At 64.7% G+C, this 27,686-nt stretch overlaps 2 protein-coding genes across 13 annotated transcripts in view; both read right to left on the bottom strand.

The window, feature by feature from the left end:
• Positions 1 to 151: 151 nt before the first annotated feature.
• On the bottom strand, positions 152 to 17,590 carry TNFRSF25 (TNF receptor superfamily member 25). The gene is made up of 10 exons (XM_005287087.4): positions 16,147 to 17,590; positions 8,180 to 8,408; positions 7,675 to 7,806; positions 7,322 to 7,474; positions 6,518 to 6,599; positions 5,496 to 5,554; positions 4,810 to 4,917; positions 4,622 to 4,659; positions 3,866 to 4,031; positions 152 to 3,680 (listed from the first exon to the last, which is right to left on the bottom strand). Exons 1-10 carry the CDS (start codon positions 16,174 to 16,176, stop codon positions 3,394 to 3,396), a joined length of 1,284 nt encoding a protein of 427 aa, XP_005287144.3. The 5' UTR covers positions 16,177 to 17,590; the 3' UTR covers positions 152 to 3,393.
• A 367-nt stretch (positions 17,591 to 17,957) lies between these two features.
• Positions 17,958 to 27,686, bottom strand: part of PLEKHG5 (pleckstrin homology and RhoGEF domain containing G5) — a 134,673-nt gene continuing 124,944 nt past the window's right edge. For all 12 annotated transcript variants that reach the window (XM_065575368.1, XM_065575369.1, XM_065575370.1 and 9 more), the window contains 12 exons: positions 26,695 to 26,790; positions 26,240 to 26,290; positions 25,504 to 25,653; positions 25,297 to 25,407; positions 25,064 to 25,213; positions 24,565 to 24,702; positions 24,358 to 24,477; positions 23,923 to 24,055; positions 23,131 to 23,246; positions 22,330 to 22,487; positions 21,106 to 22,059; positions 17,958 to 20,769 (listed from right to left, as the gene is read on the bottom strand). In XM_065575368.1, the coding sequence (XP_065431440.1) occupies positions 20,760 to 20,769; positions 21,106 to 22,059; positions 22,330 to 22,487; positions 23,131 to 23,246; positions 23,923 to 24,055; positions 24,358 to 24,477; positions 24,565 to 24,702; positions 25,064 to 25,213; positions 25,297 to 25,407; positions 25,504 to 25,653; positions 26,240 to 26,290; positions 26,695 to 26,790 (2,187 nt within the window). In that variant the 3' untranslated portion in view covers positions 17,958 to 20,759. The remainder of the gene's footprint in view (positions 20,770 to 21,105; positions 22,060 to 22,329; positions 22,488 to 23,130; positions 23,247 to 23,922; positions 24,056 to 24,357; positions 24,478 to 24,564; positions 24,703 to 25,063; positions 25,214 to 25,296; positions 25,408 to 25,503; positions 25,654 to 26,239; positions 26,291 to 26,694; positions 26,791 to 27,686) is intronic.

The following is a 27,686-nucleotide window of genomic DNA, read 5'->3' as shown; positions in this document are numbered from 1 at the left end:
CTCCAGTCCCCGGGCCTGGGCAGCTTCCAGCGGGTCACTTCCAGGCCCAAGGTGAGCGCACAGGGCCCCAGCTGCAGGGGATGCCCACCCTTACTCCACCCGGGGAAAGCACACACCAGCAAACCAGACCAGAGCCGGGTGCGGGGGGGGGGTCAGCTCTGCTTTCAATTTGGTCACATCCAAGACTTAAGTCAGCCCCCAATATTCATTCCATGGCGAGGGCAGGAGCAAGCAGCCGGGGCAGGACTCTTCCAGGCCTGCTCCTTCTCCAGGGAATTGCCTGGGCACAGGACACCCCCTGACAGCTTCTGCCCAGTTCCTTGATTTTACCTCCTGTTGATGTGGATTTGCTTTGGCTATGAACGTGCAGTGCTGGGTGCAGATTCCCAGCGCCAGCCTGCTCCCAACGGACTGGACAATGCCTCTTCAGAACAACAGACCCGCAAAGGCCGATCCCACCAGCTGTAAAACGGGTGTTATCTAAATACAGACTCTGGGAGAGGCGACAAGGGCCAGGACTTTGCTCTGCTACACACACAACCTCGAGTCAGCTCCCATGGGGGTACCCGACCTTCTGGTTCCAATTGCATCTGCCCCTGCCACGGACTCCTTCCAGCAGGCACCATCCTTTCCCTCCAGTCCTGTGGCAGGGCAGCTGGGCCCTTTGCATTCCTGCCTCTATCCAAAAGCCAAGCGAGGGGGAGAGAGCAGGACCTAGGCAACCCCAGGAAGTGGGTTTGAATTGCCCTGAGCCAGCTTGCTAAATTCATTAAGAGCAGCCCAGAGCTGAGTCTAGTTCATTTAACTGTAATTAGTTAACAAATATTATCATTAGCTAACCACTAACAAAATTAGCCACATGCATTAACATCAGCCCAGCCCTCTGGATTGCATCTCAAGTGCCCCCCAGCGTCCGCTTGGTGCCTTAGGCCAGGAGGTCTTTGGGACTGGATTGGGAGCAGCTGGTTCTCCCCAAGCTCAGGGACTGGGGATTTCCCAGCCTCCAGCCCCTCCCAGAAGAAAAGCCACTCGTGAGACTGAGCAACACCACAGTGATTTATTGTCAGTTACCGACAGGGGAAGAGCCCTGTCCCCCGTCCCAGTCACCCCAGAAACAGCTCAGCCGTTCCTTGCGGGCACGTTCCAGAGCCCCCGTCCACACGCAGCCACAGCCTGTGGCAAGGCGCCTGTGCGCCCAGGCCCAGCTGGAGCAGAGATACTTGCTCAGGAAGGTGCTGGCTGCTCCTCCCGCTCCGTCCATTGAGACAGGGATCACTGAAGCCCCCAGCACTAGGAGCTGGGGCACCAACGGTCTGAGCTCAGTGACGCTGGGGCGCAGCACGACCTGCCCCACCACTAACACCCCCCAGCAGAGAACCAGGCAGGGCTTCCCCGCAGGAGAGCTGAGCCCCCGTTTCGGTCACGCAGCAGCGGCAGTGGGTGTGACATGTAACCGATTCGGATCACTTTCCTCAAGGCAACATGGGGTATAAATAAGGTACGAACCCGCCACCTCTCCTCAGCTCGCTGGGGCAGTCCCCAGCTCCGAAGAGGCCCCGTCCCGTTGCAACACAAGAACAGAACGGGTCTGCCCCTGCTACTGCAGGACAGAACCAGCAATACAAATAATTGACATAAAATGTCTACCGAAGATAAGTAACAATACTTACTGGTACAGTGCTCCCATCCCCCCAAGCAGCGCTGCCCCAGCCCTCCCCAGGGGGCTGCTGGACTAAGCCACTCGCAGCTGAGCTGGCCACCGGGGGATCGGCAAACCTGCCCCCACCTGGGGCCGGCCCCAGGTGGCAGTAATGGAGCCAGGCTGCTTTTAAAGGCTCCCACGTGCTGGGTGAATCTTGTAGCTAGCCAGCAAGGCAGGTCTCCTGGGCCGTGCCACTCAGCCTCCCTTCCCTTTAAGGCTCTGTGCCAGAGGCATGTTGTTTCCGGGGTGGGGGGCAGCATTTTTGGTTGCTAGACTTTTCTTCCTGAGTTTGGCCACACAGGCACCTACACAAAGTGCTTTTTCAGCAGACATGGCGAGCCCTGGAGCGAGGACCGCTAGACCAGCTCCCAGATGGGGCAAGCTGCCATCTCCCTGGGGTTGCTAAGCAGGCTGGGGCCAGGCGAGGGACCCCGGTGCGGGCAGTGTGGAGCCCCAGGGGACTCTGAGCCCAGAGGGAGCACTAGCGGAGTCACCCCTCTGCTTCAGGTGCTAGTGTTGTCAAGTCAGCGCTGGGCACAGGACGAGGCCAGCTCAGCACCGGGGCTCCAGGATCCCCCTCAGCTCAACTCTGATCTGGCTTGGCCCTGAGCCCCCCTCCTCCGGAGGAGCCTGGACCTGACACTAGAACCAGCCCTTTGCTGGCAGCGCCTCCCGCCCCCGGGGCTCCGCGTGCTCCTGCTGCCTGACGCAGGTTAGCAGCATCCCGCACGGGGAAATGGGGCCAGAGCGGTGAGCTGACTGGCCCAAGGTCCTGCCCTGACTCAGTGGCAGGGCCCAGGGGACACTCTCCCTTCCTTAGCCACGGGGATCTAGGAAGCTGCCCACACGACCAGCCTCAGCTGTGAGAGTTAGCACTAAGCTGCCGGCAGGGGCTCCAGCCCCAGCCCTGCGCTGCTCCGGGGTGCTCAGTCTAGCTAGGGCTGGGGACGCTCCATGCCCTGCGCCTGGAGCCGGCTGAGCAGGGTTTGCTTTGTAAACCCAGCAGGATGGGGGGGACTTTCCACAAGAACCCCAATTCCCCCTTCAGAGGGCAAGCTGGGGTTGTGGAGAGGTGCCTGGAGCACAGCCGGGGAGGGCTCTTCAGGGCCTGCGTCCTGTGGGGCGGGGGTTCTGCCCCCCAGCCCTGGCAGTGTCTGTGCCCCTGGAGAGGCCCGTTTGGAAATGGAGCCGGGCGCGGGAAGCGTGACTCAGCAGCAGCACAGCGGCAATGATGCTGAGACCATCCCTCTGCCTGCCTTGGTCTGCTGCCACCACCAAGTCTGTTGCTCCGGGGGTGCATTGCTTCCCCCGCTGCCATCCGCACACCCGGCTCCTCGCGGGCTGAGATGCAGGCTTTCCTTACGAGGGGAGGGAGCGGTGACGCCTGCTGTGTGTCCCCTCTCGTCCCAGTGCCGCCATTGTGCAGAGGAGCGGCGTGCGGCTTCGCTGGCCCCGGGCACAGCATTGCTCAGGGCGTTCATAGAGCTGCCCTCCCTCACTAGGGTCCTGGTTGTAGAGCAGCCGCCAGATCTGCTGACAGGGCTCCTCCAAGCGCCAGGCCGTGGCAGGCCCTGCCCGCAGCGACAGCAGGGCTGGCTCCGCTGGCCCGGGAGAGGCCTTCTCCTTCCCATCCCAAGTCAGAGCCCGTGGAGGGCAGCCAGGGAAGCCAGCCCTGGCTAGCAGCGTCAGGCTCACGGGCACCTCTGCAGCCGCTGCCTCAGCTCCTCAGCGCAGCCGGCCAGCTCCATGCGCTCCAGGGCTGAGAAGATGGACTCCAGCGTGGCGTTCTTCTGCTGGTACCACCTCTTCAGCATCTCGTACTGCTGGTCCCGGACGTGGGCGAACTCCAGCTCCACCACCTCGATCTCGCCGTCGTGCAGCTCCAGCACCCGCATGAACTCCTTCCAGCGCCGCACGGGCACCGTGTTGATGATGTCGTACAGCCTGCTGCCCTGCGGGAGAACGCCAGGGAGGGGCCCTGCGGGACAGCGAAACAGAGCGTCAGCCAGGAGCAAAGGAGAGGCTGAGGGGGAACCAGTGAGGAGCTGTCTGATGTGCCGGTGCCAGCCCCGTGCCTAGGGCGGGAGCCTGGGATGTTGGCAAGCAGCCAGGGTGGCTGCATGTGCCGCGGCACGAGGCACCTTTCTGCAGTGCGTGGCTTACTTGCTGTGTCCTGGGGCCCCGCGGGCGACTCCCAGGTGTCCCGGCTGCCAAGGGGCCTGACTGAACAGGCGTTGCCGTTCATTTGCGATGCCTCCGTGACCTGAAGATGGAGCAAACCCTGCAACTCCGGGGGCTTTTCTACGGTGCCAGACGGACACGCTGAGGCCTGGAACAGAAAGAAGCCACCATTTGCGAGGGAAGCCCTGATCTCTTGGCCGGGGGGAGCCAGCAGCCTGGTGCAGCAGGACAGGAGAGAGGTCTGCCTAGTGGGCAGCTCCCTGCCAGGCCGGGGCAGGGGTGGGGGCGGAGGAGGAATTTCCTGGCTTCCTGGCTGGGCAGACATCCTAGGTCAAGATAAGCTGCTCTGAAATAAGCAACTCTGCCTCGTCCATTCAGTCCCCAGCCCCTCTGCTGAGGCTGCCAGTGAGGGGGGTGGGCACCTGTTCACTGGGAACTAGCTGAGACCCGTCAAACTCATCTCCTAGTGCCAATGACCAGCCTGCAGGGGAGAACTATGGCCCTTCACCTGGATCTGAACTAGCCATAAACAGCTACAAATGCCCCAGCCTCCAGGCCGCAGCACGAGCAGGGCCAGCAGCCACGGCCGCCCCAAGCAGCGTGTGTTAGCGCTGCAGGGCAGGGGCAGCCAGACCCCAGGGCGTGGGCCCTGCCGATGGCGCGGGCGAAGGGGCGCAGGCAGCGTGGGCAGTGCGTTTAGGCCGAGGCAGGTCCCATGTGCCCGGGCTGGGCTCTCACCTGCTGCAGCGTCGAGTCTTTCACTGCTGCGGCCTCACCTGCCAGGAGAGAGACGGAGCCATTAGTCAGTGCCCCAGGGCTCTGGGCACGAGGCCTCCCTTAGCCCGGGCCAGGGGCTCTGCTGTGCAAAACGCAGAGTCGAGCACGAGGGGGAGGCTAATGGCTAAGACAGCGTGGGGGTGGGTTACCGGCTGCTGGGGAATCATTCCTGATCGTCCTCCTCTTGTGGTAGATGACGAGCGCTCCTAGGAAGAGGGGACCCATGAGGCCCAGCAGGATGTACTCCAGCCCAGAGCCTGAAACAAAGCCGCAGGAGGTTACAGCTCAGTTGCCTGCATTCTGCTCCACTCACCGCCCCACTTGCGCCAGGGACAGCCCAGGCAAGGCCAAGGGCTCTCTCCTCCTTCGGGGCCTTGCCCAGCAGGGCCGGAGTTCAGCTCACAGCACACAAGGGGCTGCCCGGCTCAGGAATCACAGGGCAGTTAGTTACTCCAGCTCTCCGCCAGTGTGACTGAGCTCAGAGCAGGCCCTGCCCCGGCGAGCCAGCGGGATGGAGCCACTCCGAGGCAGTGAGGTTAGCTGGGGTTGGTGACGAGCATGCGGGGTCCGGGGGCTCGGTACCACTGCTCCTGGCTAAGCAATGGTGCGAGGAGGCAGGGCCTCCCCGAGCACTGACTCCCTGCAGTACCCGCCCCAAGCCACCCCCCTCCCCCCGAGTAGACCTGCATTCGCCCTGTACGCCAGGCACAGCCCGCAGCCCTATTCCCGCAACCCCTTGAGCACATTCTGGGCCAGCGCCCGCCCCTCTCCATGACTAGTGCCTGAGCACAGCACCGGATGCCAGCACCTCCCCATGTGCCACGCTCCCACCTACCTGGGCTGCTGCCACCACATGGCCCGCCGCACCCTTCGCCGCACTTCTCGGGGAACTGGCTGCAGAGGAGACCGGTGAAGAGAAACAGAAAGTGGGCGTCTAACCTGTCCTTTCCCAGAGCGCCGGGAGAACGGGCGTCTTGGCACTAGCGCCGGTGTGGCTCTGTCAGGGCCCGTGTCCCACCGCCAGCCCTGCCACGTTCCACGGGCTGCTTTGGAGAGACCTTCCCATGCTCCCTGGTGCCCAACCCCAGCCAGCTGTTTGGTTTGAAGAGGGGCTTGACTACACATGGCCGTTAATGCAGATTAAGGCAGGCGGTGAATGGCAAGTGTACTAGGTGTGCCTGACCAGCTCCACGTGTGGCCACTCCGATTCCAGACCAAGGAGTCAATCAGGAACAATGCCACACGTAGACGAGCCCTTTGTTACCTGGAGCGTAGCCCTAGTCTCTGTTCTCCAGCCCATCACCCTGGTGTCTGCACCTGGCTCCATGACTTGCACACACAGGCTCTGCTGGATGGGTCACGCCGGGGGGTTTGCGAGCCCCAGGGACTGGTATTGGCTGGTGACAGTGTGTGAGTGGTCAGCCAGGACTCAACTGTGGCAGGTGAGCATCGCAGATAAGGCACTTCCCAGCTGAGTTTGCTGTGAAATTCTGGGGCTCATAACTAGTCACAACCAGCGGGAGCCGGGGAGAGCGCCAGGGCACAGAGCTCACCTCACTAACAGCTGTACTGGCATCGGCAGCCAGTGCGCTAAGATCTGCCGGTGCAAATCCCCTAGGAGGGTGTCATGGGGCACAGGGTGCCTCAGAGTCCAACCCAGGCCCTGCCCTGGGGCATTCACTAACCCCCTGCCTTAGCCACTGTGCTCTCGTGCCGCCCTGGCCTAGCTTTCTGGCCCAGCCAGTGGCAGGGGGCCAGGGCTGCTGGTCTCAGGGTAGCTGCAATCCCGCTCAGTGGGGGGGTGTCTAATGGGAGAGCTGGAGGGGGAAGCAAACCAAGAAATCCCAGGGTATTTACCTGGAACACGCTCGGCACTCGCTGCCCTCCAGGTAGAAGCCAGGCTGGCAGTTCCCACACTGGGCATCCTCCTTCTCTGAACCTGGAAGACATGGCACACAGCTCGCGCCAGCCAGTGAGGAGAGGGGTGTGGCCCGGGGGCAAGAGGGGCGGTTCTTGGGACTGGCCTAGTCTGTTGGCGGGAGCCCAGGGCAGCAGGGTGCTGACGGGGCAGGCCCAGCAGCAGTTGAGTGGCCCCAGCACGGGGGGCAGCGGGTCTCTGGTGCGGCTCCCTCGCGACGGGGACGTAGGGGGGGTTAGAGCGTGTTCCCCGGCAGGCTGCACGTCAGCCCGGGCTCAGCAGCTGGCGTGTGGCCCACGCTCCCGGGCTACACAGGGCTGGGAGCTGCTAGACACGGCTCAGACACCACCAGGTGCTTGCCTAGGCAAAGCCTTTCCCTTGCCCCTAGCGTGGGCTACAGGCCGTGTGGGCGTCGGAGGCTGCAGTGGATGTGCTCCCACCACTGAGCCACCCTCCCTCAGCCAGCTGGGCCACGGCCTGAGGCCACAGCGAGCCTGGGGGGGGGGGGGCAGGCACAGCGCAGTAAGACTGGGGGGCGGGGGGCAACGCGGGGGGCAGCGGGGCAGGCGGGGGGGGCAGTGTGGAAGGCACAGCAGTGCGGGCAGCAGGTGAGGGGGCAGCGTGGGAGCAGCAGGGCGGGCAGGGGCAGCGCAGGGGGCAGCGAGGGGGCAGCGTGGAAGGCACAGCAGTGCGGGCAGCAGTGCCAGGTTCCAACGGCAGCAGGCAGCGCTCTGGACACTCACAGTTCTTCTGGGTGGCCCTGCCCTTGCACCGGCGACATTCCTGGCAGGTGAAGTCTCTGCAGGCAGGGTCCGTGCACTGCATGAAGTGGCCGACCCCACAGCCGCACTCGATGTCGCTCGTCTCGGTGCAGTTCTTCAGCACGAGCTGGGAAGCTGAACACAGGACAGACTTCCTGAGCAGGCCTCTGTGCGGAGGGGAGGGGAAGGGGGCTGCTTCCTTCTCAGAGCAGGGCCCAGGTTCCCCAGGCTTTCTCCTGCCCCCTGAGGGCCCTGGCCAGTGGGGTGGGGAAGAGCTGGCCGAGAGGCTGGCGGCTCGGGGCTGGAGTGGCTGGGCTCCCGGCCCAGCGTCTTACCTTGCGCTTGGCACTCGGAGCACTTTCGACATTCCCGCTCGAGGTTCTGGAAGGAGAGGTAGGTGCCAGGCGGGCAGCTCTTGCAGGCTGTGTCGTTGCCACGGCTCGTGCAGGGAGCCGTCATAAACTTCCCTGCAAACAACAGCAGCTGGGATGAGCGTGCAGGTTAGTCGCAGGCACTGTGGGGATGGGTGGTCGCCCGGGATACCCAGAGGCTCAGCTGGCTGACTGGGTTGGTCCCTCCAGGCCTTCTGGGCTCCCTGACCTGCGCGCCCTGTGGTTTGGAGCAATGCCCTGCCCCCCCCCCCCCCCCCCGCCACATGGCTTTCCTGGTAGGGGGGCCTCGTGCAGTGACACGAGCAGGGAGCCCTGAGTCAGGTCCTAGCGCTGACCTCACCAAATCACTGACCCAATCTGTGCCTCAGTTCCCCAGCTGACGGGGCCGGACTCCGAGCGCTGAGCCAGGCAAAGCCTTGTGCAGGGCTGGGGGCCCGCCGAGCCTCACCTGCCGGGCACTTCTGGCAGCAGCGCTTTGGCGAGTACGAGGGGTCGTCAGGTGCACAGCTGTTCCTAGCAACGTGTCTCTGGTGCCGCTGGTGATGGTGCAGCCCCAGTGCAGAGTCAGCCGGGCTCCTCGCCCTCCTGGGCTCGCTGCCAGTCCCGGCCGCTCGTGGCTTCGGGGTGCCCAACAACGGGAACCCGCTGCCAGTCAGCAGCAGTGCAGCCAGAAAGCCCTAGGGGAGAGAGGGGAACGTTGCCAGGGACTGGAGCAGGCTCACAGCTGCTGCACCCGCCAGCCCCGGGACCTCTGGGAGCCCAGAGCTAAAACCAAGGGGCTGCCACAGGTCAGCCTAAGTAGCCAGGCCTTAGCGCGCGCGAGGAGCCTTCAGCCAACGCTCCCTTAGCTGGCACTGGTGCGACGTTTGTAGCTAGCGCCCAGCCCTGCACGAGCGCCAAGGGTGGGATAGGCTGACCGGCGCCCACTGCCTCGTCCCACCCGGGCTCCAGCGGAGTCCAGAGCAGCAGGTGTTGCAATCGCTGCCCTCCGGGTGACCCCTGTTGCACTGGAGCCTGGGGGAGGTTTAACCAGAAGGAACCTCGGCGCATCCCCCACTGCAGTGCAGGAGTCAGATGCATTCTTCACTCTCCCAAGGGGGCCACATAGTCCAGTGGGGAGGGCAGGGGCCTGGGACTGCGGGGGCCTAGGCACTATTCTTGGCCCTGCCACACCTGCTGGGTGACCTTGGGCAAGTCACCTTGGGACTGTCTGCACCTGTGCCTCAGTTTCCCTTTCCCACCCTTTGTCTGCCTCGGCTCTTTGGGGCAGGGACTGTCTCTCACTAAGGGTCAGTGCATGGCCTGCTATAATGGGGAGGGGGGCAGGGGGCTGATTGCAGCTGGTGCTATTGTACCAGTAGTAAGAGATCAGCCCTTGAAACCAAACCGACTTGGCCTAGGTGAGGGGGCCCAAGTCCCTCCGCTAGAGGAGCCAGTGATTGCGGCTCCAATGGGCCTGTGCCCAGGAACAAACATGGGCCTGAACCTCTGTGTGAGGAGCGGTGGGAAAACCCTGTGCCCAGGCCTGGGGCTATCACGGTGCATGCCCCACCCCCAGGCTTGCCCTGCCTGTCAGCCTGCGGGCTGTCAAACGCTGCAGATGGAGCCCCGCTGACGTAAGAGCAGGGTTAGCTGTGTGCGGCGTAGCGGGCCTGCCAAGTACCCCACTGGGGACCACTCGGGGTCAGGCGAGAAAGCCGGGCTGGGGCCATGGATGACACAAGAGCCCAGCTGGATTCGCGGCCTGAGTTTGATTGAAATGTGCCTACGTCAAGGCCCAGCCACTGCAGCTGTGGACTGCCGTTGGGGCTTGTTTCCAGGCGCTGCCCCACCCCCAGCAGGGCAGGACACTTGCTGGGTTTGTTAATGAAAGGCAAGCTGCTGAGTAATCACTTGACTCCAGGAGCTGGCGCTTTAAGAACACACCAAATACCATGAGGCTCACACTAAAATCACCCACGTTGGCAACACTGCAGGGCCAGCACCTGCATGAGCAACGCAGCGGCCCCAGAACATGTTCTCAGGCAGTGCTGCCCGCCCTCCTCCCCTCCCTGCAAGTGCCACGGGCACAGCCAGGCTGGCCGGGGCCGCACAGCCCCACTAGGAGCCAAGCTGTCACCGAGGAGCATTACCTGGAGCCCTTCCCGGCAGGGCGGCTGTGGTGCGCACTGCGTGACTAACCCACCGGAGCACTCAGCCCCCTCCGCCTGGGAATGCCCCCTGCCAGCCCCTGCTGGGTATTTTCCCCCGCCTGTGTCAGCCGCTGGGTGTGTGGCATTTGCACAGCGCAGCCTCTGGAGGCCTCTGGCTCACGGCGCCACTGCAGGGAACACTGGGTGCGGAGGTGCATGGCCGGAAGCAGGGGCGACCTCAGGCCAGGCTCCTGCCATGGGTACTGCTTCTGGTAAAGGAGGAGAACCGGGGCGTGTGGTTAACACTGAAAAGGCACCGAAAAGTGTTGCATAAGCAGCCTGGTGCAGTTGTTCCTGTAAGTGGCTCTGAGCTAACCACTTTCCTAGGAATCGGCGGGCACGGTGCTTGTGGCAGCCGGCTGCTCAGCAGAGCGGAAGTGGGGCTTCCAGCCCAGCTAGCGTGCTCAGGCTGTCGGCAGGGCCCCGCCCCCCACTGCCATGGCTCCAAGGAGGACGCTGGGCAGGCGTGACGCTACCGCCTTTCTGGGCCTCCAGTGCTCCCCCATGCCGCCCCACAGAGCCGAACTCAGTACCGGGGTGGGACCAGACCCACCTCCGTGGGGGTGTGATATGGAGCAACAGGGCAGGGGAGGGCCCAGGCAGGGCTGGGCTGGCAGCAGCCTGGCCAGGACACAGCAGCCTGCTTTCCGCTGGGAGCCAGGCGGCAGCGGCACAGGCCTCATGGGTCCCATCCCAAGAAGGACTGTGTGTGGTCTGGCAGCAGCCGGCTCCCTGGCATGGCAGGGTATAGGCGCCCGCCCAGGGTGGGAGTCAGCCCCCTGCAGCACCAGCTGCCCCGCCTGCAGGCCCAAGTGATGACCATGGGCAGGGGCAGCTGGCATGCCTGCTCAGGGATCCCCTCCAACGCACAGCTCGTCAGCGCCGGGGGGCCAGCCCACTGTTGCCACAGAGCCACTGCGAGAGCCCAGGGATATCCCAGCACAGGCCCAGGGCCTGGCCCGCCCCAGGTGTAGGGCAAGCCCAGGAGAGCGCAGGTGGTGGTCCCCATCAGGCCGGCACAAAGCAGGGCCCTGCAGCCCCAGCTCAGGGGAGGTGCACCAGGGCCCCTGGGCTGAGCTCAGCACCTCAGCAGCATGAACCTGGCCCCCAGCCAGTCTGAGCTGGGCGTCTCTGGCTGCTACTTTACTTCCCGGCCACCCTGCTCTATCCAGACCTGGAGCAACCGGCCAGCGCCGGCCACGCTGCACGGGGCACTCCTGAGACAGCCTCAGCGAGTGTGAACCAGGCCCCATGGCTCCGCTTTAAAACAAGAACTAGAGAAGTTCATGGAGGATCGGTCCATCAATGGCTATTAGCCAAGATGGGCAGGGATGCAACCCCATGCTGTGAACATCCCTAGCCTCTGTTTGCCAGAAGCTGGGAATGGGCGACAGGGGATGGATCACTTGATGATCACCCGTTCTGTTCATTCCCTCTGGGGCACCTGGCACTGGCCACTGTCGGATGACAGGAGACTGGGTAGATGGACCCTTGGCCTGACCCAGTATGGCCGTTCTTATGTTCTTTCATGAGCAATGTGGTGCCATGCAGGATGGGGCCCAGGCCCCCGCCCCTGTGACACCATGGGCAGCTTCTGGGGCTTCCAGGCTGCTCTCACCTATGCCCAGTGTGCACCACGCAGCCACAAGCAAAGCCCCGCCATGGCCCCCCTCACCCTCCCAGGACAGGGCGGGGATGTGTGTGCTGCTGCCCTGGGTAGCATCATGGTCAGGTCCTGCCCCAGCAGCACTAAGTGCCCCACCAGGGGCAGGCTTTGCCTCTCCCCAGGGCCCTGACCCGCTGGCACTGACTGTCCCCCCACGGCACCATCTCCTCGCTGACGCAGCTCCACCTCCCTGAGCCACTGGGGCTGCTCCCGGCTGTTCAGCTCAGGGGCTGTAGAGGGACCTGGGGGGGTCTCGTGCTGCCAGTGATTTCCCCGTCCCCCCTGGGCGGGTGAGGTATGGGGGCCGCTTTGGGGAAAAGGGGCCTCTGCAGCTCTGAGCTCAATGGCTGGCATGGGACACTGAGCGGGAGTGACAGCGCCAGCCCACGCGTGTGCCTGGCATTGCGGGATAGCGTGGGGCGGCCCAGCCCCCTCCACACGGCCACTTCCACGGTCACCCCGTCGGTCTTGCCACTTGCCTTCAGGGCTGGCAGCAGGGAGAGCCCAGGACCTCCCATGGGACATGATTGTGTCACCCGCTGTGCCCACAGGCTGGGGCACTCGGGGCTCCTTGCCTCGCCTTTCCCTGCCCCACTGGACCCAGCCCCTGCCCCAGAGCTGCTCTGCTGGGTTACGCTGAGACCACGGCCGGGGGAGGGGGCCGCGCTGGGGCGGGCTGGGCCACAGACAGTTAATGTCAGTCTCCTGTGTAATCTATGCCTTGGTGCTGAGGTGATTTCCTCCCTTAGAGGAAGCCGGGCCCAGCTCCCCCTCGCCTCTGATGATATCGCAGCGAGTACGTGCCGCCCAAGTAGGTCAGCACTGCACAGCCATCTCCGGAGCCGCCGGGCCAGGCTGAAGCGGGGAGCACCACACCCCGACAGCCCCGCAGCGACACGGCCACTGGGCTGGGCTGGCCCCTCCGCGGGGCACCAGGGCCTGGTACTGCTCAGTGGTTAGTGCCCAGGGGCCGCACTGCGGCTCAGGGCCTGCCCCCCCCCCCCAAGAGATGACTGTCACCAAGCCCTCAGTGCGAGCGCGTCGGGGCAGAGGCTTGGTGCTGCATGTACAGTGCCTGGCGTGGGGCCCTGACCGGGGGGGGCAGAAAGGAGGGGGCTCCAGGCACTACAGATGGCAACACCCCCATACGAGCCAGCTCCACCGTGCTGCCCCAGCTCCCTGAGTGGCTCCGGCGGGGCAGCCAGCCCACACTCCGGCGCTGGGTGTGGGGCCAGCCCATGGGCTCTAGCACTGGCTCCCTTCCCCCTCAGCTGCATGCCCAGCCTGCCGGCCAGGCCGCAACCCTGCCTGCAACCCCGGCCCCTGGCCCCGGGTAGGAGGGAGCCCTCCCCTAGGCGAAGGCCACACGCCCACCTCGCAGAGCCTGGTACATGGGGTGTTGTCACACTGGGCAGGGGCGCCACAGGCATGGAACAGCTGGGAGGGGCTGGCGGCCCAGGCCCTCAGGCCAGATGGCTGGGGAGGGGGCAGTTCCCTCCACTTCTCCACCCGCACACACCCTGCTAGTGCCTCGCTGCCGCTGGGTCCGTCCCTGGCCCCGGTGCCCAGGGGCTGTCCTGCCCGGGGCCTGGCGGAAGGATGTAACAGACCCTGCTTGCTGCCCTCCCAGCACCTGGAGATGGCAGCTGAGCACAGGCCCCGCTGGCCCTCCCCGCCCATGCACCCAGCTCCCGCAGCACCAGGCGGGCCAGCGCCAAACCCCTGTGCACCTGCTCTCCCTCGCCCACGTGCTGAGCCTGGCCCCCCAGCCCCGTGCCATGGCAGGGGACGCCCTTATCCCCAGAAAGGCCCTTGGCCACTCCCCAAAGGGGCTGCTGGGCCAGGCTGGCCCCTGCCGGCCCCGCCACGTGGGTGCGGATTCCTGGAGATTCTGGCCCGTGGGTGGAGTTCCCGGTGAAGATAGCCCCGATTAAAGAGCTGCATCATTTTCTCTTAAATCTGTCACAGCTGTGCTGGAACCTGCCCATGAACTCGCCCATTTGCATAGCTCCATGATCAGATCGTGGCTGGCGCCGGAAGCCTTGGAAGGAGGCCTGGGCCCCTCCTCCCGCCCCCCTCGCTGAGTCAGTGGTGCCTTGCTGAGTCGAGGTGTGATCTTTCCCCAGGCAGCTCCCACTGCCTTCGTGTTTCCCCGCTGGGGAACATGCCATGTGCCTGCTCGGTGAGGGATGGGGCCGGGCCCGCTGCCCCAGCCAGCTGCATCCATCTCACACACCGGGAGCCCCACGCCACGTGCCATGGCCACGCTCCCTTGCCGCCACAGGCTTACACCTGCCCCCCCGTGGCTGCACGGTCCCTCCCCTTAGCCCTTGTCACCCCCTCGCACTCCACACTCGGTCACCCCAAGGTGCTGCTCAAGTGAATTTCCAGCAGAGAGACCCAGCCTGAGCTCTCACCCCAACACAGGCAGTGGCAGCCCAAGGCCCCCCACGCCCCTCCCAGCCGAGTGCCCCCCGCTCTGCCCTCCAGTTTGATAGCAGCCTTCTACTACCTGAAGGGGGATTCCAAAGAGGATGGAGCTTGGATGTTCTCAGTGGTACCAGATGACAGAACAAGGAGCAATGGTCTCAAGTTGCAGTGGGGGAGGTCTAGGTTGGATATTAGGAAAAACTTTTTCACTCGGAGGGTGGTGAAGCACTGGAATGGGTTACCTAGGGAGGTGGTGGAATCTCCTTCCTCAGAGGTTTTTAAGGCCCAGATTGATAAAGCCCTGGCTGGGATGATTTAGTTGGGGATTGGTCCTGCGTTGAGCAGGGGCTTGGACTAGATACCTCCTGAGGTCCCTTCCAACCCTGAGATTCTGTGATTCAGGGCTGAGAGGACGGGGACCCTCTCTCCTCAGCCTCCCTGATGAGCTGGTGCATGATGGAGCATTTACGGCCAGATGCAACTGGCCTTGGCCTGGCGAGACCAGCCCGTGCGTTGCCCCACAGGGTGCCAGCACGTGTCTATGAATGAGCCAAGCTGGGGCCTAGTCAGCCACCTGTCTGTCAGAGACTGGTCGAGGGACGGGCTCCTGCTCTTCTCCCCGTTCCCATGGGGCAGAGCTGTGGAGAGGGGAGCTGGGCAGGCCCAGCAGGGAGGCAGGAAAGCAACAGGGCTGGAGCAGGGCTGGGCAGAGGTGGGGAGCGGCGCCCATGGAAGGGGCCTGGAGCATCCTGCCCCGAGCACAGCCCTTCCAGGCTGGTAGCAGGGGCTGAAGTCACTGCCTTTCTGTACCCCCAGCACTAGCGAATGTGGGCCCAGTGCGCAGAGGGCTGGCTGCGGGAACAAGCAGGGAGGGGCTCCAGGCCAGGAAACGCCACTGGTGGTCCCAGGCCCTATTGCCCAAGCAGAAGCTGGAGTCAGAAGCGCCCTGGGAAGTGAGCAGCCCCCAGCCACGTTCCTAGGCGGCTCCGACACTCAGGCAGCCAGCTGCTTCCCTCCCCAGCCCCAGGCAAGTGAGCACTGAGCGGCCCCCCGGCTCCACAGACACATGGCACCCAAGCCAGGCGGAGCACAGCCCCCTGCACCAGGTGACCCCGGTCCCACCCCACCGTAGCTTGCTCTAAAGTGACCTTTGAGTTGGACACTTGAGGGCCTCTCGTGCCTGCGGGCCAGAGGTGGTCCAGCCCCCTGGTGAGGATGCCAAGGGATGTAAGGCACTAAACCCCAGCGTCCTGCCGAGCCAGCCTGCTGGTTCTCGTCGAGTGTGAACCCTGCTTGCAGCAGGATGCAGGACTCCACCAGGAGCCCAGGACAGACAGCGCCCCTCCGAGCACAGCCCCCTTTCTTCGGCAGTAAACACAGGACTCAGCCCGTGGACTCTGACAACAGCAGCAGGGCTGCTCACGAAACACCCCAGCCCGTGACCTCAATAGCTCCAACCGTCGCATTATTGCTCATGTGAACCGTGATGGCACTCAGCGGCCGGGGCAGGATGGGCTGGGTGCTGTGGGGTGGAGACACGGCGCCTGCCGCCAAGAGTTTGTTCAGCCCGACACAGTACAGCAGGCATTGCTTTCTCTGCTGGGTGGCTCGGGGTACTTGTGCACTGTTCAAATGCTGTCACATTGCAGCCCAGAGGTGGCTGCATTTTAGGGTTGGGGAAGTGATCCTAGTTTGTAAAGATCTCCAGGGCCCTTGGCATGAATGAACGTACGATTATTGTTAACTGTGGGTGGCTCCCCCACACTTTCATTTTCTCTCCTCCCGTCTCCCCTTTCCTGGAAAGCCCCTGGGGCTCTAAAGCGATGCCTGCATCACTGAATTCAGCTGTTTTCCTGTAAACTTGCCAAGGGTTCATGGGGGCATCAGGAGTCCACTGACTGGGCCCCTCAGCCCTACACTACCAAACAGCAGCTCAGCCCGAGAAACCAGATGTTGGCCTGTAGGCAACAAACGAACCAATGCAGAGAGCTGGCCCTCATCCCCAGCCAGGTCTCCTGGCCGCTCCTACTTCCCCCCAGCTCCCCAGAGCAAGTCTGCACCAGCCCTGGCTGCTTCCTCTTTCACTCTAGAGCAAGTGAGGAACATCCCGGCGTGAGCAGGACTTACCCCAGCCACCTTCAGGGCCCAGCTCCCCATCCTCGAGCCCTAGAGACCCAGCTCATTCCGGGCAGGGGACGGGGGTTACTCGCGGGAGCTGGTCCCAGCCCAGCGGCGGAGCGAGGCAGCAGCTAATCCATGCTCTCAGTAACCCCCTGGCGACGAGTGAGCTCAAACCCGCTCAGCTGAGGCTTTTACACTTAAGCCCTTGTGGGAGGAAATCCATTTCTGGAAATGAGTCCAGGGGGTGTGAAACCACGACAGCCGCCGAGGGCGGCGCGAGCGTGGGGAGGGGCCTCGCTGGCATGGAAGCAGTCGGGCGGGGTGAGGGGCGCACTGCTGCAGAGGGCTGGTGCTCCTGCCAGGAGCCAGCCTCCTCCAACATGTCCCACAGCAGGTGAGTCCCAGGCCCAGAGCCTTGACCCAGCAGGGCCGGCCTGGGGCTCTCCAAGGCCTGGCCCGGGTGCTAGCACGCCAGCCTCTGCCTGCCTGCCCTCACCAGCGATGGCCGGGGAGGGCTCCGGGACCCATTTTTGGCTGGAAACTTGGCGCTTTCTGCGGAATGGAGGAACATGTCACAAAGGGGTTGAGCTGAAACCCCAATTTCCAGGTGGGGGATGGGGCCTCACATGAGGGCTGGGAGCTTTCCCAGGAAGCCATTAAGCCCCCCAGCCCAGCACAACCACAGCTGCCCTGCCACTGCCCCGGCAAGGGGCTCGTGCTGCCACGGAGCCAGGGAAGGGGAGACTCTACCAAAGGACTCGGCAGTTTTATCAGCCTGCCTCGTCTCCTAGTCCGTCAGCCCAGAGCCCTGGCCCCGGGCTCCCATGCGGACTGTAGAGAAGCAGCCAAGCGTTCACCCCTAGCCTCTTGCCATGGACACTGGCACCATGGGTGTAGTTTGGGGGGCAGGGGCATTGCCCCTCCCCCACTGCAAGCCTTGGGCAGGCTGGAATCCCCCCCACACGCACGGCCCAGTTGGCCTGGCTGGTGCTGCTGCCCCCACCCCAAGTATAGAAGTCAAACCACACCTGAGGCTGGCACCTGGGAGCAGAGCAGTGAGGGGCTTTCTCCCACAGCAGGTGAGCCAGGCTGACCCCCAGCATCACAGGCCAAGCTGCTACTACCTACAAGCCGCCCCACCCCAGTTTCTGCTCCTGGGGCCTAGCACCAGGGAAAAGCACAAAAGCTCATGGAAGAATGGCTGGAACTGGACCCCCCGGCTGCCTGCCTGCCCCATGGTGCTTAACCCCCGGTCTGCCACCTCCCAGCCCGCACTGGACCCAGGAAGCGCAATGCCTGGTGCTCTGGAGCCGGCGTGCCCGAAATAGCAGGGGCTGGATTCTAGCCATGCCGAGACCCCTTCTCACAGAGGGTACGGGGCTGGCACAAGACTGCACCTCACCCCGTGTGAGGGGCAGGGCTGAAAGGCACATGCAAGGGCTGCTCTGGTTTCCTAGGGGGCCAGGTTGGCCGCTCTGAGCTGGACTGGGGCAGTGTAGTGCTTTGCATGGCCCCAACTCACCTGAGCCCCCGGAAGCCCAGGGACCGAGTAACTGCCAGCTCCCAACGCACCCCCACCCTTGTTAAAGGACACACGACGACTGAGCGCACACGCACGGTCTTTAATGCTTCGCCCGGGAGGCTGCGGCGGTGGGAATGGCCCAGCGCAGGGATAATGTTCAACGCACAAGACGGACTAGCCCCAGAGCCAAGAGAGGACTCCTGCCCTGCACCCCCCAGGACAGCCGGAAAAGGAGGCAGCGCTGTTCCCTGCCGCAGGCCAGCCAGGACGCAGCTTCAGAAAATTAACACCAAGCTTAATAAATATGCAACTTTATCTACACACATCCAGGGGTGAGCGCGCGTGCCCAGGGGCTGGGACAGACGGGAGAGCAATCTGCCACCCAGCCCCAGGTCCCTTCCCACCCTCTGCTGCCGTTCTGCGGCAGCCTCCACTGCCTGCTGGCAGCCAAGTGTAACGAACTCCAGCGAGGCCAGCAGTGCCCTGCCCGCTGCCGTCCAGGCAGTCCTGGCCCCAGCCGCAGGGAGCCCAGCCAGGAAGGAGAAGTGGTCCCCCTCCCTGGGCTGCATGGGAGGCGTTGGGGAAAGAGCTGGGTGAGCGCTCGCTGCACAAGCCTTCTGCTGCCGCTCCAGAGACCAGCTCTGGGGGCCAAAGCGGCGCCCTGAGGCGGGGTCTGAGTGAGGCCTACGCAAGGCCCCCATGGCAATGCCCCCTCCCCAGCACTGTGTGCACTGGCCAGGTCCAACGCTCCCTTCCCACCCGCGGGAACACTATTCAGCACAGGGCCCTCCGGGGCCCCCCGTTCCCCACAGGCTCCTTTGGTCTCTCCCCACACCTCCAAGCTAGGCACCCCATACACAGCCCTTCCTGCTTGCCGCAGGCTGCTGGGAGGACCCAGCCCCCCAGGATGTGGGGAGCCCCACCCCTGCAGCAGCAGCGCACCCTCAGTCGAGCTGGGCAGCCAGCAGGAGCGGGACCCTGCAGCCCAGCCCCCAGGCTGCTCCCAGCCTTTCCTTCCCCCCGAAAGGCGAGGCTGGGAGCAGGCAGCTGGAGCTGGGAGCTGATGGATCCAGCCATGCCCCTCCCCAGTCTGACATCACCCCCGCTCCCTGGCCTGCCCCGGCTTCCCCCGCCTTCCTAGCCCCTGCCACTTTGCCATGCCCATGGCCAGCGGGGCGCAGCGTCCATGGTAGCGCCCCGTTGCCCGTGCCTCTCACTGTAGCCCTCGTCCCTCTTCACCCACTGCAACATTTCGATCCCTTCCTCAGTAAGCCCATCGCAACTTCCTGGTGCCAGTGCCTGAGTCACCCAGCCCACTGCCTCGGTAACAACGCCGCCCCCCGGGGCGTTAGCCTCAGGGGAAAACCACATCTGGGGGGCTTTGGTCAAGCAGGGAGAAGCAACTCACCCCAGCAGGGAGCCGACCGAGCAGCCGTGGTGGCTGGCGGTGGGCAGGGGCTGCCCTGGTCTAGCTCTTTGCTGCAGTGCGAGCGCTCGCGTTCTCGTGGGACGGTCACCGGGGATGGAATTTAAAGGGGCTTTTGCTCCTGGCTCCTGCAGCACAACCCCCTTCAGGACACAGCTGCCATCCTCGGGAGAGCTCCCAGGGCAGCCAGGCCGCAGACTGGCAATGGCATGTGAGCTTAGGGGAAGGGGAAAAGCTCTGGCTATTCCCCTCTGACCCTTTCCTTCTGGCTGCACTGGTGCTGTGCCCCGCTGCAGGAAATGCAGCTTACCGCAACTAAAGTGCATTCAGAACCCCCTGCTCCTTCGCCTGGGCCTGGGGTCACCCTGCAGCCCTTGCGACAGACAGTTCACTGCACAGACAGTTCACAGGGAAGCTCGACAATGGGGTCCCAGCCAGGCGGGAGGCCCTGGTCTTTGCTGCAGTGTTTTGGCTTTTGCTTAACCTGATAAAATGTGGCAGCATGGGACGCAGGCTTGTGTGTCTCCCCCCCTGCAACAGGCCAGCGGTGCATGGAAGGCTGCAGTCACACCCAGCTCCCAAGCCCCAGCCTGCGCTGCCGGACCCTGGGGAGGGGGGTTGTCAGCAGGCCTGCAGCAGGATGGGCAAGTTCGGAAGCCCAGCAGAGCCCTCTGGACCAGGGCTCTCCAAGGACAAGGTGGCAGCATTTGGTCACTCCTCACTAGGGTGACCAGATGTCCCGATTTTATAGGGACAGTCCCGATTTTTGGGTCTTTTTCATATATAGGCTCCTATTACCCTCCCACCCCCATCCTGATTTTTCACACTTGCTGTCTGGTCACCCTACTGCTCACTGACTGTCAGGAACTCTCCGAGCACCGCCCAGGCCGGCAGCCCCAACTCCGGGGCTCTGCTACAGCGACTGACAGCTGAGAAACAGGTCCTGTAGGGGGCGCCCTCGGCCCTGCCTCAGCTCCAGAGTTCTCAGGCGCAGCTGCAGGGGCTCCAATGCAGCGGCTCCCGGGATTCACGCAGCTCCGGGCCCGCCCCGGCCTAGGACGGGCTCCCGGGCCAGCACCAGCGCAGCCCCCTTCCACGAGGAACCCAGGCCACGGCTCCCTGGAGTCTGTCCCACGCGCAGCCACACTCCCACAGATGCACATGCACGCCCCACACGCACACACGTCCCACATGCACACACGCCCCCCCCCACACACACACACACTCCCACAGACGCACACACACAAACTCCCATAGACACACGTACGCCCCACACGTACATGCAAACTCCCACAGACGCGCACACACGCCCCACACGCATGCCCCACACGTACACGCACAAACTCCCACAGACGCACACACATGCCCCACACGCTCATGCACACACACTCCCCACAGGCGCACACACTTCCCCCCCACACACACAGACTCCCCCCCTACACAGGCACATGCGCACATTCCCCACAGAGACATGCACCGGCACATGCACCCCCCGTCCCTCTGTCCACACGCCTACGCCCTGTCTCTCTCCCACCCACACGCAGCCTTGACACGCTGCTGGCCGCTGCTTTCGGGGCCTAACATCTCCCAGGGCCCTGGGCGCTCGTGCTCCATCGTCAGGGGTTGGCGGAACTGGCAGCACTGCTCCTCTCCTGGAGCCTCCTGCAGCTCTCAGACCTCCCTGCAAGAGACAGGCAGACAGACAGAGGCGCTCTTAGCCGGCTGCTCACAGCCCAGGGCACCTCCCGCCCACCGCAGGGAGCTGACCTTAGACACGCTGAGCCATGGGGCTGCCACTCAGGGAAGGAGATGGATGGGAAAACCCGGACTTTGCCCCACGCCCGTGCCCTGCCACGTGGCTGAGGGAGATCTGCAGCGGCCCAGCCCCTGGGCTGCTGGCGCCAGCTGGCTGCAGCCCGGCTGAGAGAGGGGAAACGTCCTTGTGACTGCGCAAGGAGGCCCGTGGCTCCCCCCACGCACCCGCCCTGGCTAGCCTGAGTGACCCCGTGACACTTACGAGGCGGTCAGCGTGGAGTTGAGGAGCAAGGTGGTCCTGATCCTGTACAGCTGAGCCAGCGTCAGCTTGCGGTGCTGGGCCGCCTGCGGGTCTGACAGTGTCCGGTGGGCAAGGGGCTCGGTCACGGCGGTGCTGGGAGCCCGGCACGGGGCAGATGCCCCCTCAGGCCCTGCTGGGGGAGCTTCCTGCCCAGGCGCAGCAGGGGCCGTCACGTTGCTCTCGGCTGGGTAAGCAAAGCCCTCGGCACACATCAGCTCCTCGGGCTCGGAGAGCTCTGACGAGGAGCCGCTGCTGCTGCTGCAGATGCTCAGGCCGCGGCTACTGCCGTCTGACCGGGCTTCCCCGCTCCCGGCACCCGCCCTGCTAGTCCTCTGGAAGCCAGCCGGGACCTCGCGCCGTGCAAGTCCTTGGCTGGGGCCTGCCAGGAACGTGGCCTGGCCCGGAGCCGTGAAGAGGTCGCAGAGGCTCTTGCTCTGGGCGAGAGGGGGCGAGGCTGGGATCAGCTGCAGCAGGCTGGCCTCCGACTTGGACTTGAGCGCTTTCACCTTGCAGGGCAGGAGCTGCACGGGCGTCCTGCGGCGCAGCTTGGGCGAGGGGGCACGCTGCGAGTGCGGGGGCCCCCCGTCCTCCGCCCCTGGCTCCAGCTGCTGCACCTCAGCAAACTCCTGGATGGAGGTGGGGGAGAGGGTGCCGTAGGCGCTGTCGATGGACGCCGATCTGCAGCCGCTGGAATCCAGCGTCAGGCAATTGGAGCTGGGGGGGGTGTGTGTCTCTGCAAGCTCCCCGCCCCCCTCCAGCAGCTCCCGGGTGGGGGTGGTGGACGAAGCGGTAGTGCTGATGGAGGTCTCGTCCGACTGCGAGCTGAATGGCCCCACTTCCAAGTCCGGGAAGGAGAGCTCCTCGCTGGCATCCACCACCACCACCGAGATGGTCTCCGTGGAGCCATCGGAGGGGCTGCAAGAGCAAGGGGAGAGTCAGCCAGGGCTGGGGGCTGGGAGGGACGGCTGGCACCAGGCTGGGGCACGCTGGAGCAGGGCAGGGGTGAGGGGAGCGGCCAGCATTGGGCATGGTGAGTGCTTGGAGCCATGATGGCACGAGGTGCCAGGCTTCTCCTGCAGGGCCGTACAGCGCCTGGCACGCTGCATCTGCCGGCTGGACAGTCTCCCCTGTCCCGCACTGCGAGCGGCCCGTGAGTCCGGGGGTGGGGGGTGGGGGGTGTCGTACCATTGCTGGGAGTCCAGGCTGTTGCTGCTCCTGCGCAGGATGGTGGGCGAGCTGGCTGCCGAGGCCCCGCTCTCCCCATCCTCTCCCTCCTCCAGGCTCTGCAGATGCTGCCGCTGGCTACGCTGCCGCTCCTGGAGACGCAGCCGCTGCAGGAGGTTCTGTGGGGAAGGGGCAGGACACAGCTTAGGAACAGGAGAACATGGCCGTCCCCAACCCACAGCTGTCAGGACAGGACAGCTCCCAGATGGGGTGCCGATCCCCATCCCAGACCAGATCAGGGGCTGTGTGCGCACCTAGCACTGCCCTGGCAGTGGGCCCGGTTCCCTGCAGCATGCACACAGCCTGAGACATGCTGCCCTCGCGCACACGGGTCTGCGGACTGAAGAGCAGAGACGCAGCACTGCCATTGGCAGCCCCGGGGTGGGGAAGGGATATTCCCTGCAGGGCATGACAACATGTGGCACTGATCCTAGCGGTGAGATTACAGCGAGATAATGGACGCCCGGGAGTGACGGCGCTTCGAATGCTCCTGGGGACGATGTCACCCTGGGGGCAGAGAGGTGACACCTTGGCGGTGGTCGGGCTGCCTGTGTCCCGTGTGCACCCAGTCGCTCTGCAGCTCTGCACAGGGCAGGCCTTTGTCTGGCCCCATCTCAGAGAAGGGCACGTGCGCCAAGCTGCTGTTGGAAACCCCACGCTGGTGCCTGCACCAGATGAAACGCCCACAGCCTCTCAGGTCAGGCATGCTGCAGTGGTTCAGCGCAGACACTGGATCCCAAGGCCTGTTTGCTCCAGACTCACCTGTGCATTGTACAGTGCCTCGATCCAGCCACGGCACAGGGACTGCCCGCTGGCCTGGAAGGTGTAGGCTCCCACGGCGCTGCGAAGCTCGTTGAGATAGATCAGGAGGAAGGAGCCTGCAAGGGGGACCAAACATGAGCAAAAGCACCTCCCACCAGCCCGGGCGAGTTCCCGCAGACACGGTGAGTGTCCAGCGCAGGGAAGCAAGGAGACACGCCAGCTCTCCAGACAAGGCTGGGGTGGCACCTGAGCTGCAGAGTGAGTAGGGGCTCAGGGCTCGGCCATGCGTAGTCAGAAGAGGCCTAGTGCCCAGGGACAAATCACGCTGCAGCATCTGTCGGTGCCAGAGCCCCCAGGGCGTCGGTGCTGTCACACTGCAGGAGGGCAGGGCGCAGAGGTGGAGGCAAATGGTGCTGAGGGAAACCCTGGGTGATTCCCCTGAGAAGGAGGGTGGCTGTCCCATCCGGTGACCCCCAGCCTGTACCAGCCCGGACACGAAGGGCAGGAGCTGAGCCATTTGCTCCCCACACTGTGGGTGCCACAGAGGCCCTGGGGCTGGGAGCACTTGGGGGTCAGTCCCTGTAGGGACGCAGGGAGAGCCCTGTGCCTTGGCCGCCTCTGTCTGCCAGCTGGGAGCGAGATTCAGGGCAGGGGAAGGATAGAGAGAGGAAGCTCCTCCAGCTGCGAAGGGCTAGGGGAGAGGAGGGGCCGTGGGGCAGGCTCTGAGGAGAGGAGCCCAGGGGCTCTGCACAGCCAATGCCCAGCTCTCGGATCCCAGCCCTGCGTGCTCACCGGGGTCCTTGAGCTCCCGGCAGATGATCTTGTCCACGAGCAGGGGCTGCCGGATGACCTTGGTGCGCTCGGCCTTCTTCACCGGCTTGGTGATGAGGAACAGGTCCGTGAAGAGGAAGCAGTAAACGTCCATCTGGGGAGGGCGAGAGCACAGGGCCCATGGGATCCTGCCGAGCAGCCAGGCGCCGGGGCAGGGGGGCAGGGGAGACGCCGGGAGTCCTGTTACCGAGCCATGCCCACAGAGGGCGGTTCCCAGGGCCAGCCTGCTCCCGGGCAGGGACGCGAGCAGAGCCAGGGCAGGCTGCGAGGCGAGGACGGACACCTGCTGCCCCCCCTCCGCCCCCAGCTCATCAGGCAAAGGAAGCCCTGGCTGAGGGAATTGCCAGGCCGGTCCCAGGGCCTGCTTGGGAGCTCCGCTCAGGCTGCACTGCTCACCTTGCTGTCTTTACCTTCCTTCATTTTCAAGCTCCCCTCCAGGAGGAGCTGCCGCGTGTCCTCAGGGGAGGTGCCTGGGATGGGGGCCGTCAGGTCCAGGTGCAGGAACTCCTTCAGGAGCTGCCAGCAAGAGAGAAAGGACACAGTCAGGGGGTGTGGGGCAGGGGCCAGCCCGGCCCGCACGCCCCCTGCCCACACAGCCCATACCTTATCCACCTCCTCCGTGCTGCTGTCCACCACTTCGTAGGAGTCAATCCGGCTGAGGATGGCCACCAGCCTCTGCTGCTCCTGCCGCTGGCGCATCCGCGAGTTCACATGGTTGATAAACCGCTCCACGGAATTGATCTGTCACAAGGGGAACGGTCAGAGGCGCACAGGGGAAACTGGTGGCTGGAAGCCCCTGGCGCAGCAGGGGTGACGAGGAGCCCTGCCCCATGCCCTGTGCCCCATGCCCTGGTCCAGCAGGTGTGACGAGGAGCCCTGCGGAGGCAGGAGGCAGAGTCTGGACGACCCTGGCTGCAGAATGGGGACCTGGCTGCTTGGGCAAATTCACACGTTGTGCAGCGTCCACCCCGGCCCTGGCGAAAGGGCACATGGGAGCCCGCTGCCAGCACCAAGGCACGGCAGTGACACAGGCTGCATGCCCTCTGCCGCTGACTTGGCCGGGGAGGCATGGCCCATCCACCCGCGCTCCCGGGCAGGTTACCATGGTGACGATGGCATCCCGGGTGCAAGGGTCGTCCGTTTTCTTCAGCACCGACTTGAGCAGCAGCGGGTACTTGGTGAGGCGCTGGTGCGGCTTCACCAGCATGTCGCTGAGCTTCAGGCGGTTGCACTGCTTGTGCTTCTCTGCCCACTGGAAGCAGAGACACGGGTGGGTTAGCGACGCGGGGGTGGCCTGGTCTCGCCACGACGCGTGCGCCTGGCTCCAGCCCTTACCGTCACGTAGAACCGGAAGAGCTCGTTGTCCCGCAGCAGCGTGCGCATGTACTCCATGCAGCCCTCCTCCTCCATGCAGTACTGGACGTAGGGCTTGAAGAGGGAGCCAAACTGCAAGGCAAGCCAGAGGGCCAGTCAGAGCCCAGCGCGTCTCCCCGCCAGGCGCAGCCGTGGCAGAGCGAGCGGCACCTGGGCTCTCACACCCACCATTTTGAATCCCTTTAGGAAGTCCACAGGGTCCAGCAACGCCTTGGTCTTCCTGGCCTTCTCCAGGACGGGGGCCATGACGCTGCTCCACAAGGCCCGGTGCAGCTGGATAATCTCCTGGATGTTGCTGAACAGACGCTCAGCTTCCACCTGCAAGCACAGCAAGGGGTGCAGTGGGGCTCTGGGGATGCCCTGGCCGCAGAGGCAGGGTTTGCCAGACAGTGGCGCTGGGATCCCCGTGTCAGCACTGGGATCCCCTGACCCGGAGGGTGAGACGGCTGCTCAGAGCAGCACAGCCAGCATTGCCCTGCCAAGCAGAGACGGGCTCGCTGCACGAGGCGCTGGGCACGCCGTCGCCACGCGCCCCGCGGTGGGTGTGAGGCCAGGCGACAAGCGCAGCTCCAGGACTGTCCATTAGCTCGAGCAAAGCTACTGGTTCAGGGTCCAGAGGGCCAATTCCTCCCATTAACGGGCAAGGGGGTCCCCGTGTCTCTGCTGCAGCCCTGAGAGCCTCCCATCCTCGCCACAGGACACTTTCCACCCTAGGGCTCAGCCCCAGTCCGACAGCAGGGTGGGGCCGCCCGGGGAGCTCCTCCCATCATGGGGCAGGGCCGCCCGGGGAGCCCTCACTGGCCCAGAGGGAGGGCAGAGGCTGGGGCTGGCTTATGCCTGCGAGGACCCTGCAGGCGCTGATGCACTTGCCGCCCCCCAGCCCCGCGGGTAGCTGGGCTCTTACCTCACACAGCAGCCCCGACTCCTGCAGGTTCAGCAGGCAGCAGAGGAAGAGCTGGAAAAGAGCAGAGAGCAGGCAGTGCAGAGCATGCACGCCCGACCCTCCCTCCGCGCACGCCCGTGCCCCACCAGGGCGTCCCTCCCCACTGGGGCCGGAGGCTGCATGGCGCGCAGGCCGTGACGGACGCCAGTCAGACCCAGCCCAGCTCTGGCTGCAAGCCGACAGCCGGGCACGGCTCAGCCCCAGCCAGCCAGGGGCTCTCAGATGCTGCACTGGTGAGCGCAGCGCACTGAATAAACTAACTGCCCTGGCTCAGCCCTCTGCCCCGGAAGGGCACGTCGCAGTCTCCTGCCCTCCAGGAGTCACTGGCCTGACACCCGTCGTGCCCCCCACAAGGGCCTGGCAGGAGCCTGGCTCTGCCCGTTCCCAGGACCCCGGGGCGGGCAGGGCAGACTCACGTCCGTGATCACTTTCAGCTTCCGGATGTAGGTGGCTTCTGTGTGCAGCAGCTCCCAGATGGCCTCCTGCTGGTGGCACTGCCGGCGCGTCAGGGCCTGGAGAAGGGCAGAAGGGTCAGCGCCATGGGGCTGTGGTGCTGAGACCCCTCGACACAGTGTGATGTTCCCACCGAGAGCAGGACGGACAGGGAGCAAGCCTCTGGCCTGCAATCGTCTCCCGCGCACGAGCAGCCAGGATGCAAGGAGAGGCCTCGTCTCATGGGCCCAGCGGACTCCCAGTCCCACAGAGCAACATCCCAGATGGGGGAAAGAGGCCAAGGCCCTGAAATGTGTTTGGGGGGAGATCCAGCCCCCCGCTGCCTGGCCACCTGGGAGTGTATAGGAGCAGTGGGCCCCGGCCAGCAGCCCATGGGGGAGTGTGGGGGGTAAGAGGAGCAGTGGGCCCTGGCCAGCAGCCCATGGAGGGCATGGGGGGTAAGAGGAGCAGTGGGCCCCGGCCAGCAGCCCATGGGGGGCGTGGGGGGTAAGAGGAGCAGTGGGCCCCAGCCAGCAGCCCATGGGGGGCATGAGGGGTAAGAGGAGCAGTGGGCCCCGGCCAGCAGCCCATGGGGGAGTGTGGGGGGTAAGAGGAGCAGTGGGCCCCGGCCAGCAGCCCATGGAGGGCGTGGGGGGTAAGAGGAGCAGTGGGCCCCGGCCAGCAGCCCATGGAGGGCGTGGGGGGTAAGAGGAGCAGTGGGCCCCGGCCAGCAGCCCATGGGAGTGTGGGGGTAAGAGGAGCAGTGGGCCCTGGCCAGCAGCCCATGGGGGGCATGGGGGGTAAGAGGAGCAGTGGGCCCCGGCCAGCAGCCCATGGGGGGCATGGGGGGTAAGAGGAGCAGTGGGCCCCGGCCAGCAGCCCATGGGAGTGTGGGGGTAAGAGGAGCAGTGTGGCTGTATGAGAGCTGCTCTGGGAAATCTCACCCCAGGCCCCCAGCTGGGATGTTCTGCACCAG

This window comes from Chrysemys picta, chromosome 21 (genome assembly GCF_011386835.1).
Source record: "Chrysemys picta bellii isolate R12L10 chromosome 21, ASM1138683v2, whole genome shotgun sequence".
NCBI lineage: Eukaryota > Metazoa > Chordata > Testudines > Emydidae > Chrysemys > Chrysemys picta.
This window is presented reverse-complemented; position numbering and strand designations above follow the sequence as displayed.